The following is a 17112-nucleotide window of genomic DNA, read 5'->3' as shown; positions in this document are numbered from 1 at the left end:
AACCCGAATCAACCCAACACTCATATCCTCTACCTCGACGCCAACAACCTGTACGGTTGGGCCATGAGCCAGTATCTACCCACAGGGTGATTCGAATGGGCATCGCACGAGGTCGATGTAATGAGCATCGCGCCAGATTCGAACAAAGGCTATATCCTCGAAGTGGACTTGGAATACCCCAAGGCATTGCACACATCGCACAACAGCTACCCCCTAGCCCCCGAACGTATGAGGGTTAACCCAGACTGGATGTCTGAGTACCAACATAACTTGTTAGGTGGGCGGGTGGCAGACGTTGAAAAACTAGTGCCCAACTTAATGAATAAGACCAAGTACATCGTTCACTATCGCAACCTACAGCTGTACCTGTCGTTGGGTATGAAGCTGACCAAAATACATAGGGTGCTCGTGTTCGACCAGAGCCCCTGGATGGAGCCCTACATCAGAATGAACACAGACATGCGAAAGCTGGCCACCAGTGAAATCAACTGGCCTGTTTATGTGGGGATGAGCATCCTCGATTTATCCAAACACCTGATGTACGACTTTTACTACAACAAACTGAAGAAACAGTACGGCGACAGGTGTGAAGTGCTGTACACTGACACGGATTCCCTGCTGATGGAGATTCGAGCCGAGGACGTGAACGAGGACATGACGAAACGCCTCGATTTGTACGACACCATCCACTACCCCAAGGACCATGCCATACACAGCACGGTAAATAAAAAGGTCCTCGGTAAGATGAAGGACGAGTGTGCTGGCACGCCCATAGCCGAGTACATAGGCTTGAGACCCAAGATGTACTCCATCCTGAAGGCCGACAATGGTGAGATCCGAAAGGCGAAGGGTGTTAAGAAGTACATTGTTAAACAACACATCAAACACGCCAGATTCAAGGAAGCCCTGTTCAAGACCCGTACCTTCAGATATAAAATGAACATGCTTAGAAGTAATTGGCACAGGATATATGGACTGACGATAAACAAGACGTCCCTGTCGCCGATTGACACTAAGCGTTGGATAGCTATTGATGGGATCAACACGTACGTGTACGGGCATGAGAAAAATGAACAAAGAACATAGGTGTATATATACCCTGTCGGGGCGACATGTCACGGAACCAGAGAAAGTTCGAGGCTATTTACTACAGCCCGCGTGGGTACTGGAAAGGAGCTAGCGCCCTACATAAGCTGGCCAAAATGGCGCGAGTACCCCCAAACGAGGCCAAAGCGTGGCTTGAAAAAACAAGCCCTGTGGCAGATCTATTTACCGTCACCACGCTACGTGCCTAGAAGGAAGTTCGGTATTAACATACCCAATAGCATTCACCAGGCTGACCTCCTGTTTCTACCCCACGACAGGAGGTACAAGTATGCCTTAACCGTCGTGGACGTGGCCAGTCGCTACAAGGAAGCCGAACCCTTGACCGCGAAAGACTCGGCCCAGGTAGCCCGCGGATTCGAACGCTTGTACAAATGCAGTGCGCTGACGTGGCCCACAGAGCTGCAAGTCGACCCTGGGCGGGAGTTCATGGGTGCCGTGTCACAACTGCTAGACAAACACGATACCAAGGTCAGGCGTGGTGCTGGCAGGGCTCATCGCAGCCAAGCCATAGTTGAGAGATTCAATCGGACTTTGGCAGAGCGCTTATTCAGGCAGCAGTATGCGAGAGAGATGGCAAACTGGGGAAACGATCGACTGAATGGGTAGCGCGACTGCCTCAGGTGGTGTCGGCCATCAACCACGAAACCACCCGTCTCACCGGCAAGAAACCAGCCGACGCTATCAAACTAAAATCAATAGTTGCTGAGTCGTCTGCACCATTGTGTGGGAAGGAGAAACAGATACCAGATAGGGCCCTCGTGAGGTACCTCTACCAGCCGGGGGAACACGAAGGGGACACTCGGAAACGAGCCACTGATCCTATATGGTCAGTCAAAACTTACAACATAGATAAAGTGGACATCAAAGCCGACGAGCCGAACTTGTACTACTTGGGAGATGGGCCAGGGAGAGGTTTTGTTAGAGAGGAATTATTAGTCATACCGTACGGCACAATGTTACCCCCCAAGCAAAATATTTAACACTTACTGTTGAGTAATCCCAATAGTATCCTGTATAACATTAAACTGTTTCCCATCAACACGACATGTCACATGATCAGGAAAGTGCTGGTTCCCGGTCATAGTGACCAGGAAGTTAACTGGGATTCAAATATATAAATCGATTTTTAATTCTAACAATATAATACATGATACACACGAAACATAGCAAGATAAAAGTTAAGTTACACACTATAATAATTTCAAAAGTCGATATTGTATATATCATGTTAACAGTAACCGGGTTTAAAACCTCCTTTGCGATACTGTAGCAAGTATAGATGGAGCCGAGTTAAGAATAACGTCATAAACTGGTTTGCGCTATTATAGACAGAGCCCAGCTTTGGATGATGCAATCCCAGGATAGACCCGTTAAACCGAGATTATTCAGCTAAGTCCCAGGTAGCTCAATCGGTTGAGTGGTGCGGCCCATTATGTATAGTTTGCGCAAGCTATACATGTGGGTTCGTATCCCGCAGTTGCCTCAGTGGAGATTCCTTGCAACTTTGTGTGATGTGAGGTGTTTCGGTAAGGAATCAGGCTCAAATCAGTTGGGTCGCTGAAAAGGGACTCAGCTGAGTGGGGCACTCTCATGGCGAGAGAAAGGCAGCCGACGCAATTCCCCTTGGGAGAAGCGCAACATCATCTTTCGATTTCACCCTTGGGGAATTGTGGCTGCCGGGGACATTTTACTACTTTTTAGAACCTTTCTATCTTTCTATAGGTATATTCGCGGTCATAGTGGCACAGTAGTGCCTGCGACACTATTGTGCCACGTGGGGGCCGGGAAGTTAACTGGGGTTCAAAAGTAGTAGATACAATGGTGGCAAGACCTAACAAAAGCTTTATTTGTGAAATGAAGCTTTGCAGAGGCTTTTGTTGGACTTGGTCCCGGAATATCATTGTATCTACTACTTGGCACCCTTGCACAAGATGTGAAATGGACATGGGGTCATGAACAAACGCGAGCTTTTTGTGAATCGAAAGAACTCTTGAACTCATCACAGCTGCTTGTTCACTATAATGCCAATAAGGACTTAATATTAGCAACTGATGCCTCTCAATACGGCCTAGGAGCCATCCTGTCTCATGTGATGGAAAATGGTACACACAGACCGATCTCCTTCGCATCTCGAACGCTCAACCCTGCCGAGCGTAACTATTCTCAAATTGAGAAAGAGGCCTTATCAGTGATCTTCGGAATCAAAAGATTCCACTCATATATATATGGACATCATTTTCATATCAGCAATGATCACAAACCTCTGGAAACACTCTTCAGAGAGAAGAAAGGTGTTTCTACAACTGCTTCAGGTCGGATCCAGAGATGGGCGCTGACACTCTCAGCATATAACTATTCATTTCGTTACAAACCAGGTAATAAGATGAATCATGCCGACGCTATGAGCAGGTTACCGCTACCGGACAGCCAGCTTCTGTGCCCATACCTCATGAGACAATAGCTGCTGTAAACTTCCTCGACGTGACTCCAGTCACGGCTGCTGAGTGCTCCCGAGTGAAACGTTTCATTACAGACTGAACTTAGCGTACAGGGAGGAATCATCCTTTGGGGCTCACGAGTTGTTGTGCCCCCACAAGGTCATCAGAAAGTACTCAATATGCTACACGACGGGCATCCGGGAATTGTTCGCATGAAAATGCTCTCGAGAAGCTACGTGTGGTGGCCAAAGTTGGACTTTGAAATCGAGTCCAAAGTGCGTGAGTTCGAGAACTGTCAAGTTAATGCCAAAGCCAGAGCTTCGGTGCCTATGCATCCATGGGAGTATCCGCAGAATCCTTGGACAAGGATTCACATTGACTATGCAGGACCTTTTCAGAACAAGATGTTTCTACTCATAGTTGACGCACATTCCAAGTGGTTAGATGTGCATGTATGCAAGTCGTCGACTTCACAGGTCACCATTGAGATGCTGGAACGAACTTTCGCAACACATGGACTGCCAGTTACCATTGTGTCAGACAACGGCACAGCATTCACAGAGCATGTGTTCACACCACCTTATCATCCAGGCTCAAACGGTATGGCGGAACGATGTGTACAAACGTTCAAAGAAGTCATGAGAAAGATGAACGATCTACCTCTGTCCGTCGAGGCCAAGGTCTCGAAGTTTTTGTTCCGCTACAGGTCGACTTTGCATACCACTACAGGTAAATCACCTGCTGAAATCATGTTCTCAAGGAAAATGCGAACTCACCTAGATCTGTGCCATCCTGACGAACGTTCACGTGTGAACAAGGCACAGCAGAAACAGAAACTTCAACACGATGGTCAGCACAAGGACAAACCTATATCAGTTGGCGATGCTGTCTACATTACTAGCATTGGACATGGTTCACCTTGGATCCCTGGTATTGTGATGACGAAGTCATCTGACTCATTGTGTGAAGTGAGACTGTCAGATGGACGTTTAATGAGACGTCACTTGGATCACGTCAAACGACGTTATGCAGAAGAGACTGTTTCACATCCAGTTGGCTTGCCTGACATGCTGATCCCTAATACTAGTGTGTCAATCAGCAGTGATAAAGTTGACATGCCTTCACCATCTGTACATAGGTCATTGCAACCTCCATGTGCAATCAAGGACATTCCTCAACCCGGAATGGGTCCATGTTTGTCTTAAGAGGCAACTAACATATTTCACAGAGACGTCGTTCTAATGGTGTTGCAGGTTTTGTATATCTACCAGTTTCATTTAACCGTCGTTTTGAGAAATGTGATCTATGAGCTTTGTTTTTACAAAATAGATAATTCTCAAGTTTTATAGATGACTTGACTAATCTGTATGTTCTGAATTTGTTATTTGAGGCATGAGAATCGCTTAATGAATGCTTGAACATGTCTTCACACGTGGACTGGAGTTTATTTATGGCACTGTCGAAACTGGCGCTTGGACTTCAGTAAACCCTACCCAGTTACCTATTAATTATGGTCGTTCCACATATTTCTGGGAGATGGTAGCTCTGGCGCTCAACTCGCTTGGTCCGTTCCAGGATGCTAAGTCCAGGAGTGAGGGGTCGGACGACCGTGACTCCCAACTAGCCACATAACATTCATGTACTGGCAGACATACATTCATAGATAAACGCAACACCAAGTTTATACTCACATAGTTTTTTTCTCTGTCTCAATCCATCTCTAACTACAACTTCATCAACAGACAGGATAGGCTCGTACCACACAGGACCACAAAAGCGCGCACACCTCGCTCAGTGCCAAACCTATCTTTTTATATGGTTCGAGCCTGGCCTGATCCTGATCACATGTTTCAACCCATCGTTTTGATTCGTTAATCCTATATCCGTCCCAGTACTCATGAATATTATGATTGGAAAATTATCGGTAAATACAGTTTGGTAACTCCCCCAAATTTTTATGGATCTGTTATTGGGTTCTGTCTCAAGCGACGTATACATTTCTAACTTACGACTTAGGATGACATTTGTTGTGTTATCTATATAGAACTTTTAATCAAGGTGTATTGTTAGTTTTACTGGAATGTCATCCCAAAAGACCGATCGCTTTAATCTATGATAAGCACCTCTGGATTTCCTGGTGAGTGCTTGGACTGTCCATTTTTATGAAGTTATGTTCCGAGATATGTGAGACTTTGAGAATAACAACATATATATTTTACCTAAGATGGAAGAATCGTCACTTATTCGTCATTATTGGAGGTTTACTTGAGTAGAGTATGTGACATCAAGCCGGCCAGAAAACGTTGCTGAATATCTGTATCCACCAGAGATCTAGGGAGTGAAACTGACTGAATATGTGGTGTAAAATAAGAGAAAAGTCAAGATTTTCCCTGATGTAAAATCAGAAATACTGAAGAAATGTTTTATATCTAGGTAGTGAAACTGACTGACTGTATGGTGCCAAATAAGAAAAAAGTCAAGATATCAAGATTTCATCCATGACATGTGTTTCTTCAAGGCGTATAACTAATGGGTCGTATGACTAATGGGGTGCCACCCAATAACCAGCATGTGCACATGTTTACCCGTATAGTTTAAAGTTGAGAGATAAGGAATGGTTACCAAATAGTTTCATCAATGATGCATTTTTACAACCGATGCCCTTTATCCTTATGTAAATGTTGCATAACTACATTTTGTGCTCGAAATACACAAAAATCGTCTGTGACCTATTTACCTGAGATTTTCACCTGCAATGATAAAAATTATTGAAGATCTGAATCCTCCAAAGACCTGTCAATTCGATGTGACAAAATGTGTTCAACATTTTATGAGAATCTCATTGAATAATGTTCATGACATATTTATTCCATATACAAGACTATATATTTTGTTTGGTTTTTTTTTTTTGTGTGTCATTCGCTTGTACTCAAACTTCTGCCGGCCAAGTAAAACAAACTACAATGTAAACGTATGTCCACTTTTTAACAGGCGAGCCACCATTGAACCACTGGTGTTTGTGTATGTAGTTGTAGCAACACCGTGAAAGTGATTAGGGGTGACTATTTAGGGGGCAACAACTATTCCGATACTATTGCGATAGCGATAATCTATTGCGACCAACTATTGCAATACTATTTCAGTAGTTTTTTCTCTTTGAATTGTCTAATTTGAAGTCATTTCCGATATGAATGTATAGTTTATATGAAATAAAAATAAGTTGAAGTAGATTCAGTCTCTTTTAATAACTGACAAGAAAATAGTCATGTTTGTTTAAGAGGTAACAGGGGGCGAGTATCTCTAAATCAAAGTGAAAGAATCTGGCACTTCCTGTATTTTGTGTTTTGCATCCATAGTCACACATATTTTCTATGCATCGATAGTTTTTCGTTTCTAACATCGATCAATTGCTATCGGAGACTCAACAATTGCAATCCATCGATAGTTCGATGCATCGTTACAGCCCTATGAGTGATGCATATTTCAGCAGACTAATTGATACGAACACACTTTTGAAGTCTGCTGCTTGTGTCAACAAAGAAGGTAATATTAAAAAAAGCCTGGCTTTGAGGTAGTTGTCTGCATGCATGCGTTGTAGATTCATTTAAAAGGCATATTTGCGTTTGTCGTTAACACCATTTAATATGACCTATGTGTGTGACCACTATTGTCCAGTTATCCTATGGCATTAGATCACAAAGTACGTTGCAGTATTTTCCTTCGTTAGTTAGTGCATTAGCTTCAGTTACCATGCAATGTGGAAGTAAAATTGATTCACGACTGCTGTGTAAATTCGCGGAGATTTATCAGTAAACGGCAATGTTGCCTTCGTAAACGCTCCACTACAGCTGCATGACAGCGGTCTGTAAATGTTCGAGTCTGGACCAGACAATCCAGTGACCAACAGCAGGAGCATCGATCTACGCCGTTGGAATACGATGACATGTGTCTACCAAGTCAACGACCATGACCATCCGATTCAGAATATGTTTTTCTTGAAATCTTATTGGTACTGGTAGAAGTAAAAGTAGCTAAGTTAAAAGATAATCAATGGCAGGTGATTACGTAATACATCTCACTGCTTGAGGTGACGTGAAATCGAAGGACACATTGTTGCCATGCATATGTAATTATACATCATCCCACTAATATGTGCCAGCTGGTCACCTGCTCTGCCCCACACGAAAGGACAGGTAAAAATGGAGTTTTAGAAAACAGGAACACAGAAACAAGACAGTAAATGTTTAGAGCCCTCTCCTAGTAGGTGGTGGCCAAGATTTATATCATTTACACAAGGGATTGCTTGACCTGTGTACCTTAAGTGAGCAATACACTTTAAAAAGTCGCTAAGGGCTGAACAAATCCTCATTGTGCGAATTATCTCGCACCACTCTTACTCTTGATAACGTGTTGGTTGAATGCATATCGCGTTGATACTCTGTACTACTTGACCTACATTTAGCCGGATGGAACCAGGAAGTAAGTTATAATGCAGACCGTGCTCTGTATCTTTCAAGATGAGCATAACTTGGCGAGTTAAGCAATCAACGTTATGGCGAAGTCACTGGTCGTTTAGACATGTATAACCTCCTTTTGCTTCATTCTTCCATCAATTGGAACAGGTAAATCTTACATATTGCAATAAAATACAATGTGGAGTTTCTACATTTGTGTAACAGTCACCCAGCAATGTTTAGTTGACTATAAAGCCAAAACGTTTACATGAAACCTGTAAGAGCTCCCACCTTATCGTGTAGTTAATGTCACGTTAAGGTGAGTGTTGTAATAAGGGCTACAAACAGTAAAGCGACGGGGTGAGCCTAATTTCACAATGGCCTGGTGCTTTTTCAAGTTGCATTGCAATCGGACGAGCGCACGAATTGCAATATATTCGTGACCACATTAAACCTAGTTTTCTGTTATAATGACTATATTTGTGTAATCTATTGGTTCATTTGCGTAATATGCTTTACGTGTGTGGTTTGGGGTTTTCAGTTGATCAAATTTATAGTTCTGAATATACAACAAAGCTTTAAGCATAATATTCGCAGTGTAATGGATGTTACCTCCGAGTATTTGGGGCGCGGACGAAGGGGTCGTAGGCCATATTTGAGAATGTATTGAATGTGTTGTAATTTCAAGATTATCAATGCTCTTGTGCCAGTTGAGGAATATCATGTATAATTGATCAATATTGATCGTAACACATACATGACTTATTATCATCTGGATGACCGACTTCACACAACCACAAATCACATTACCAACACGAACTATACAGTAAATGTATGTGATGACCGGATTCAGGGGTGCTTAAACAGTTCCTGTTTAATCAGAAGGATTCCTAGAAATCAAGGCACGGCTATTCAGAGAATATGTTCGCAGAATACATTTAATTTGGTTGACTTTATATCTGTAATGTATTCTTTCTGCTTCAAAAGCCATACAGGGTTTCAGTAGGCCCCGTCGCCTAAGGCAAGTCATTCATGTGGCCGTAGGTTCCTATATCGGTTCGCCCCGATTATCATTAAAGTTATAAGCCTCTCAGACGTCCAGTGTGGTTTACCGGCCTCATCAAGCTGACAATCCGTGATACAACTGGGATCCTGTTCAAAGTGAAGTTACACCAAACTCACTCGCTTGCTCCATCACACCACAATAAATCCACAGACAGGTTCTGTTTATGTTGAATCTTAGACATCGGGTAGAAAAACAGTGCGATGACAGATGTTTAATAAATGGAGAGTCGCTTGATATATGTCATATATTCTCAGAGTACAATCTTGTGTTCGGTTACTAGACTAATTTATCGTAATATGTCACATGTTAAGAAACTACATTCATATCAATGCGTCAAATCATTCAGTGCCACACAACAAAGATGGCTATTACACTGTTACCTGTACAAACGTACTGCTCTTACTTTTTCAACAAAACAACAAAACAAATTACAACCTATGCATACGGCAACAATGGTTATTGTAGTATATTTAGTCTTAGTCTTATTTTTCACTTTTTTCGAAAACTCAAAATTGAAACAGTGGCCCATGAGCGAAATTATTTACGCTTCCTCAAAATTCATGTTTTGGATGTTAATAAGTATCATGACACGACATTCAACTCATTTAAACTTGATTCAGCTAATTAAGAGCGTTATTAGAATATCGCCCTGTCTGCCAATTTCAACACAACATTCTCCCATTCTCGGAATCGTTTTTCATGAAATCATTGTTGTATAAGAACAAAAAAGTCAGAAATGTATTTTAACAGAAATTCTAAACACATTAACAGGTGAAATCTCAATCATGTTTTTAATTAATCACCTCCTTGAATAATAGCGAACATGATTAGAATATTTTAGTCATGGTTTCCTGGTTAATCTTATAGTATTTAATGACTGACATCATGCATGTTCCAGACGGTGATTCCCTGAACATCAGCGGTGGTTCTGCAGAGGGTGTTTCTCAAGTCTCCCTTTTCCACAAAGTGTTGCTCATTTCTGAACAACAGACCAACATGTATGTGTGCAACTTCAAGTCTGAACTCAATACTGAAAGCATATCATTGTACGTCCTTGACGCCAGGCTGAGACTAGGAACTCCAGGACAATGCTTCTCCCAGCTGTCTGTCCTGCATGGGAACTACATAGCAACCAGTAGTTGTTCAACAGTGTTCCAACCGTTTGAGAGACTGAACGTAACACAGGCAATCTCCCTGTACATCTCCTCTAAAGGTATCTCAAGGCTGCTATCAGGATTCATTTGGCTTCTGGTCAATGGTAAGAAAGGACCGGTACATAATGTATGCTTTTATACACAATTTGTATAAAAGACTTGAGGAATTGGCATGCAGTAATTATTGTACACAACCCGAGATTTGTCATTCACCTATATGTTCACTGTATTTCCAAATACAATTCATCAGTCCTTCACTGTAGGAATATACGTGTCAAGGTGAATGTTAATTGACCAGAATAAACGTTTCAGCGTGTTTGAGGCTACACTGTACCATCAGCTGTTATTTTTCTCACTTGCTGTCATTGTTGCTGTTTTTGGTGTTTATTGTATTGCGATCTGTATAGTCATAGATGTTGTATGTTACATACAATTTGTTATTCTATTTTCAGCATCAGAACCGTTTAATGTGACATGTGAAACTGTGGAACGGACGACCCCAGGTAGGCAACCACTAAATATGTCCACTCTATTTTTCCCATGTATCCCTGTTTGCATCCAGGGCCGTTGTAACTGCTGTATCTGAACTAAACCAACGTGTGTCTCTGGTGAAACAGGCACAAGCACCGTGACAACAGCCAACTATGTTTCCTCTACAGATTACAGCCTATTATCGGGATTGTTTCTTGTTTAACGGCGACGGCGGTGTGGACCAGACAAATCAGTGATCAACAGCATGAGCATCGATCTGCGAATTTTGGTTACGATGACATGCATCAACCGAATCTGCGAGCTTGACTACCTTATCCTGTGGGTCGCCTCTTATGACAAGCATAAGCTGTTGAAGAATTATTGTAACGTGATCCTTCAGGCGTAATATCATCAGGTGATTCAAAATTAATAACGTTATAGGGAGAATCAGTGGTGTCAATAATTTCACCAGATTCATCCAAGTGTCTTGTAACGATAAATGTTGCATTGTACTTTAATTATCCAACTTGTAGAGCCTTAGTTGCATACACTTAAAACATACCTGAAGACAGACATATAGATAGAGAGACAGACCGACAGAGTAATAGATATATAGATAGCACTTCTAATTTCAGTATGTGTTCTTGTATCATAGGATCCAGCAGAACAACGATGCTGACGATGACCTATAACGTAATTTCAACTGTGACAATGGACAACAGCACTCATGTTGCACGTATTATACCCAGTCGTATAACGTTAAACGTAAAGTATGAATCATTACATATTACATTTCTGTGTCTGTTTATATGGTTCTTTCCTTCACAGCTAACCACTCGTGTATTTCTTGTTTTAACATGTCAGTTGTCAGTGGAAGCTGGAATGCTGTGAAATAACTTGGAATTTTTAGAAACATTTTCACAAACGCTGCAAAATATATTCACGCTTTTACGAGTTTGCACGACTTCGTCGCACCAGATCATTTAAGTGTATATTGTTTTGCAACGTGATTAAATTCTCTAAATATTCATATTGCATCTGATTCAAGTAAGAAAACTCAACAATTTATTAGGTAAGACTAACTTATTTACGAACATTTTGACAACTGGAGCCAATGCAAGATAAAACAAACCGTTGTTAACGCTCGCGAACACCCCATCGTGTTACTTGCCCGTTACAATCACAGATACTTGTAACATTGATTTTTAAAGCGTTTTTCAAATGCTAACGGATAAATATACCAATCAGTAGCATATGAAAAGGTTTAATGAACTACAGTCGACACAGTAATATAGACATGTATGCGTTCTAGTAGACACGTAGATGTTAATATGCTATTGGCAGTAGATCTAATGTGTACTTCGTATATATTATACGTTGTATTCAGAATTACCAATAGGTTGGTAATTCAGGTACAACTAACATGGTTATAACGAACACGGATATAGGATGAAGTCTAGAATAGTGAAACCTGAATCATGACTCCAGATTGAGGCGCTTTGAATAAATAACAAACAGACAGACAAACGTGATGACCAAAGTTTTGTTTAGTTTACGCCGAAATCAGCAATATTCCACATATATGACGGCGGCATGTAACCAGTACGTAACCAGGCAATTCAGTGATTGACATCATGAGCATCTGTCTGCTCAAATGCAATACGATGATTTGTGTCAATGAAGTCATCGAGCCTGGCAACCCGATCTCATTAGTCGCCTCTAAGGACATGCATGGGCTATTGAAGATCTTTTCTTACCCGTATCGTCACGGTTGGGACCAAAGTTGATGGTTTAGACCATAACAGAGCATACCATGTATCTTCTATACATATGCAGAAACCATGAAGAATTTGATTTCAGAATTACCAATGTACAGAAGCGAAAGATCTAACTTGCCAGTACATGCAGTTCAATGTTTCAGAGATTCTCCATAATGTTAAGTCGAGCCCTTGACAGACCCCGGCAGTGATCTAAATAGATTCCAAAGTTTCTCATGTGAATCTATGAAATCTATTCCTGTGTTACAAACAGCATCATACAAGCTGTAATGCTGCTGAAACAAATATCTGCTTATGATATAGTCACAATTGTACAATCGACTCTATTTTTAGCAGTGAGTTCTTATGAATGTGGAAGGGTTGTCGCTTCTATCTATCATGCAGTATATGTGTCCATATCTATCAACATTTTACAAACTGATCATGTGAATACGGCTTCCCCGTTAAGATGACTAGCTAAGACAAACACAAAACACTCTCAAATGGCTGGTAACTTTCCAGTATATATAGGTCTTCTTCTCAGTCTTGAATATAGAAATATACTTTCTGTCAATAACACGTGCACGTTAAAGGAACACCAAGTTCTATGGATAGTCTTCTATGGATTAACTTCTGTATTGCAATGAATGCGACGTTTCGGTGTAGAATGCAAGAGTTTGGTCGAGGCTTCCTTTGGGCAGTTTATGACAGTTGTCAATATTATCAGTTTCAGATAATATAGTTACTTCGCAACTAAACCAATGGCTGCCACGCACTGAAACCTTAAGGGTTTTACGGAAGCCTTTGCTTGAATCAGTCAAACTAGATGCACTATATACATCTTCAATGCAGTCCTTGGAAATGATTAATGTACAGAAGTGATATTGAAGTGTATCGCATGTCCTCTTTTGCTATTCCAAAGAGTTTCTGCTGTATTTAACTGTAAAATGAAATAAAAGGTGTATACACAGATATTGCGAATGTTGCATTTTAATGCTAACTTGTCATATCATAATGTGGATTTAGGAGCGATGGGGTAGCCTAGTGGTTAAAGCGTTTGTTCGTAACGCCAAAGACCCGGGTTCGATTCCCCACATGGGCACAATGTGTGAAGCCCATTTCTGGTGTACCCCGCCGACGTAAACTAAACTCAGTATTGTGGATTATCTCCCTACAACCTTCTGATGCAACGGATTAAACACCTGGTGTCATCACTGATTTTCAGTTATCCACTCATATAATTCTCAGAGCTATTTCTCTCTATATGTCCTTTCATGTAGATGTTATTGAAGTAGTTAATGTTTTGGATGCGCGATGAACTGAGGACCAGGTTAGAAAACTCACATGGGAACCATTACTGAGTGGCAATTTCTAAAATCAAAACATATATTTGCAAAGTATGAAAAAATGAACATGTCTTAAGTAACCTGCATTGGAGCACATTTGTGCCCAGAGTCTATGACCTATTAACTTGATCTTTTCTTTATCTTTATTGAAGATCTTGCCCATGTGGTGCCACAAATGTGCTTTTTAGTGTATAAATAGCTTTTAAAATATGTTCACAAAGCAGTGCCTAATTTCGTATTCCATATACAAGCTTATATATCTGTGTGCTTTCTATCGTTTGTTTATACTCATTGCTGAACAAGAAAGTACATTTAGATGTGTCCACTTTTTCACAGAAGGATTCACTACTGAATCAACTAATGACAGGTCTTCACCATCCACGCCTCAACAAATCTCAGGCATGTAGTATTAACAGCAGGATTTCTAACATAACTGTTCAAGGGAAAATGATGTACTCACTCTCCTGCAAAGCAGTCTCGTTGTAAATCCCGGGACGGATCATACAGCCCCCTGTCTTGTCGTTAAATCTCACATACGTCCTTGTAGTCATCACATAATATTAATAGTATTTATCATTAAAATTGTGATGTGAAAATGCGTCTTTTCATGTTTTTGTGTGTGCGTGTGATTTACTATTGACATTGACTTGTTCCTCTGTTACGATTGCATGATCATTTTTTTATATATGTATTTTGGTTACTGTTTTGATAAAAATATACGTGTTTTTTCCACAGGGGAGATCACAACTTGGCCAAATAAGGATGTGCTCTCCATATCACGATTCCCACGTATGCATTATTCACTGTATGGGAACCTATACACAGTGGTTTAAACCTGCAGACAGATGACTACATTCTAATGTTAAAAAGTTGCTTTCATGAATATAGCTTAATTCATTCAACTGAAAATATTACATTTGCCTGTTCATACCTCAACTTGTTTTGTACAAAATTGAATTTTGTTCTCTATTTCAAGTCGTGTTGGCCTTGTGAAGTAAAAACACGGATGATTAAGTTCATGGAAAAGACTCCTGTTCTGGCCTGTGGTAAATGTTATTTTGATCAAATATAAGTAAAGAGTGCTCTAGTTGATCTCTGCACAATACACAGTGGCAGTTTTCTGTTTCAGCTGGTGTGTTTATGGGAGGGGTGGCTGCGGGAGCTGTTATTGTCATCCTGGTGGGTCTTGCAGTGTACGTCCTCGTTATCAGGTATATTGGAAAGCATTCACAAAATGTCTGTCATAACGTTTATCTCATTTGGAATGTGGATGAGTGATTTCGGAAATCCATCCTATCAAACCAAAGTACAGAAAAACTAAGAATGGGATTAGATTATTTACCAAAGAAAAGACATTTACATGACAAATCATCTGTCTTTTCAGACGTCGGTACGATCTGACTGCGAAGAAACAAGGAGACACGCCAGCGTCTGTTGAACACCCCACTTACTCCGGCCTGTCAGCAAGAGCTGATGTCAACAACTATGCCATTATCGAACAGACCTCAAGATCTCAAGAGGATACTACACATGGGTCAACGGCTACCACAGATTACCAAAACATTTAATCTACCTCTTTCATCCATTTTATCAGTCACGAATTTGTAAATGTAAAAAGAACATGATCGAAAATCGTGATAATTATCTTATAGCCATCCCAGTGATGTAGCTGGATAACGGATGCAAAACTGGTGAGTGGTGCGGCTTCAGACTGTTACTCTGATGAAGATGACAACGGCGATGGCGATGGCGACGGCGACGATAACGATGACTACTTTCCTGAATGTGTTGACTCTGAGAGTGGCCAGATCCCATACAATTTAGTGTCAACCGACGATTACATATTCCCTGTTAGTTGAATTGATCTTCAGCAAGCCATGCTTGTGGTAATGGGCCACTATCGGGATCGGATGGTCATGCTCGCTGACATGGTTGACAAGTCATCGTATCCTAATCGCGTTGGTCAATACTCATGAAGTTAATCACTGGATTGTCTGATCTACACTCGACCTTTAACATACCGCGCTGTTATATACCTGTCGTTTTGCTAAACAACAAACAGCACGAATCTTTCAGCACTTTATTTTCCATATTTTATCTTTGAGGTCCATACCTGCTTTGCTTTTACTTCGATAGAACTATTCATAGGCGTGCATAGGAATAACAGATACATGTGTACATTTTACCGTGTAAATTACTCAGATCGATATTGTCGCTTTGATATGAAAACTGCAATATGTAATATCCAGCCAAATGTTATCCCTACAGTTGTATCTATGTGACCCTTCTGTAAATTTGCATGTCTTTCCTTTGACGAGCAGAGACTGTATTCCCACTTAACAACTATTACTCCTATAATATCGTATGTGCATGCAGTGTTTCATGTATGGTGTCATTCTGTTTACTCCGTTAATTCAAATGATATTAATTTCATTTATGTTGTTATTTAAAATCAAATACCACTTGATTACTGTCTGTGATGGTTTGTGTATATCTCTTCCAAGGACGTTTGTACAGAATAGAATTTATTAGAAATTAGTGATCCACGTCGGCCGTCATGTTACATATTAACAAGTTTAATAATACTACAACTTCCTTACTATCCAAGCGATAGTCGCACTATTTCAGTCACAATAACTTCAGTTTTCCTTTACCATCATTTATGAAAGTAAAAGATTTTGTTTTTCATTTTGCCACGTGTTCGGAACTTATTATCTGAGGAAAATGAAACCCCATACAAATTGCTATTCTATGTCGGCTCCACGGGTATTTTCAAAACAGGTTGTGACAATCAGAATATTTTCAAAATTATCTTGAAATTTGAATTTTGAGTTTCTATCGGAAATGGTGAAGCGGCGATGTATTTGATTTCTCACTTGTGTCAGAAGGACTCTGTATTAAGGGCCTGCTAAATGAAGCCTAAAGTCCGAAGTGTTGCAGACCGTAGATTTTTACCACATTAGTGATACTCACCGCACAGGTATATTAACACATGCAACCCTCGATCATAGTTAAATGTTGTCACACGTCATTATGGCTCAACTCTGCACAACAATATCCAGCAACCTAGACAGCATGGTACCCCGAGACACCTGATATACCGATCTGCAGTCAACCACCGTTGTGTCGAAGCTAAATGGACCTGCGTAAATATCTCGAGTTATCCGAGGTTTTTCACAAACACACTAATTACTAAAGACGGAATACGTAGGGTTCAATTATTATTTTGAAAAGCATCAACACCCTGACTTTACATGTTGATCAACAGAGTGTAAGTGATACAAATTTCCCCTGCTAAATGAATATGATCACACGTCTA

General features: G+C 40.8%; 1 protein-coding gene across 3 annotated transcripts in view; it reads left to right on the top strand.

The window, feature by feature from the left end:
* LOC124265724 overlaps positions 1 to 16481 on the top strand; it is a 202363-nt gene extending 185882 nt beyond the window's left edge. For 2 of the 3 annotated variants that reach the window (XM_046700549.1, XM_046700550.1), the window contains exon 10: positions 15178 to 16481. In XM_046700549.1, the coding sequence (XP_046556505.1) occupies positions 15178 to 15361 (184 nt within the window). In that variant the 3' untranslated portion in view covers positions 15362 to 16481. Of the gene's footprint in view, positions 1 to 10671; positions 10723 to 14129; positions 14193 to 14528; positions 14583 to 14922; positions 15005 to 15177 lie in introns of all 3 variants that reach the window. The other variant, XM_046700546.1, reaches the window with a different exon arrangement.
* Positions 16482 to 17112: the final 631 nt, after the last annotated feature.

This window comes from Haliotis rubra, unplaced genomic scaffold, assembly GCF_003918875.1.
Source record: "Haliotis rubra isolate DU_JTF1 unplaced genomic scaffold, ASM391887v1 Scf990, whole genome shotgun sequence".
NCBI classification, from domain to species: Eukaryota; Metazoa; Mollusca; class Gastropoda; order Lepetellida; family Haliotidae; genus Haliotis; species Haliotis rubra.
Note: the sequence above shows the minus strand (reverse complement) of the source record. Positions and strands in the feature narration are given on the sequence as shown.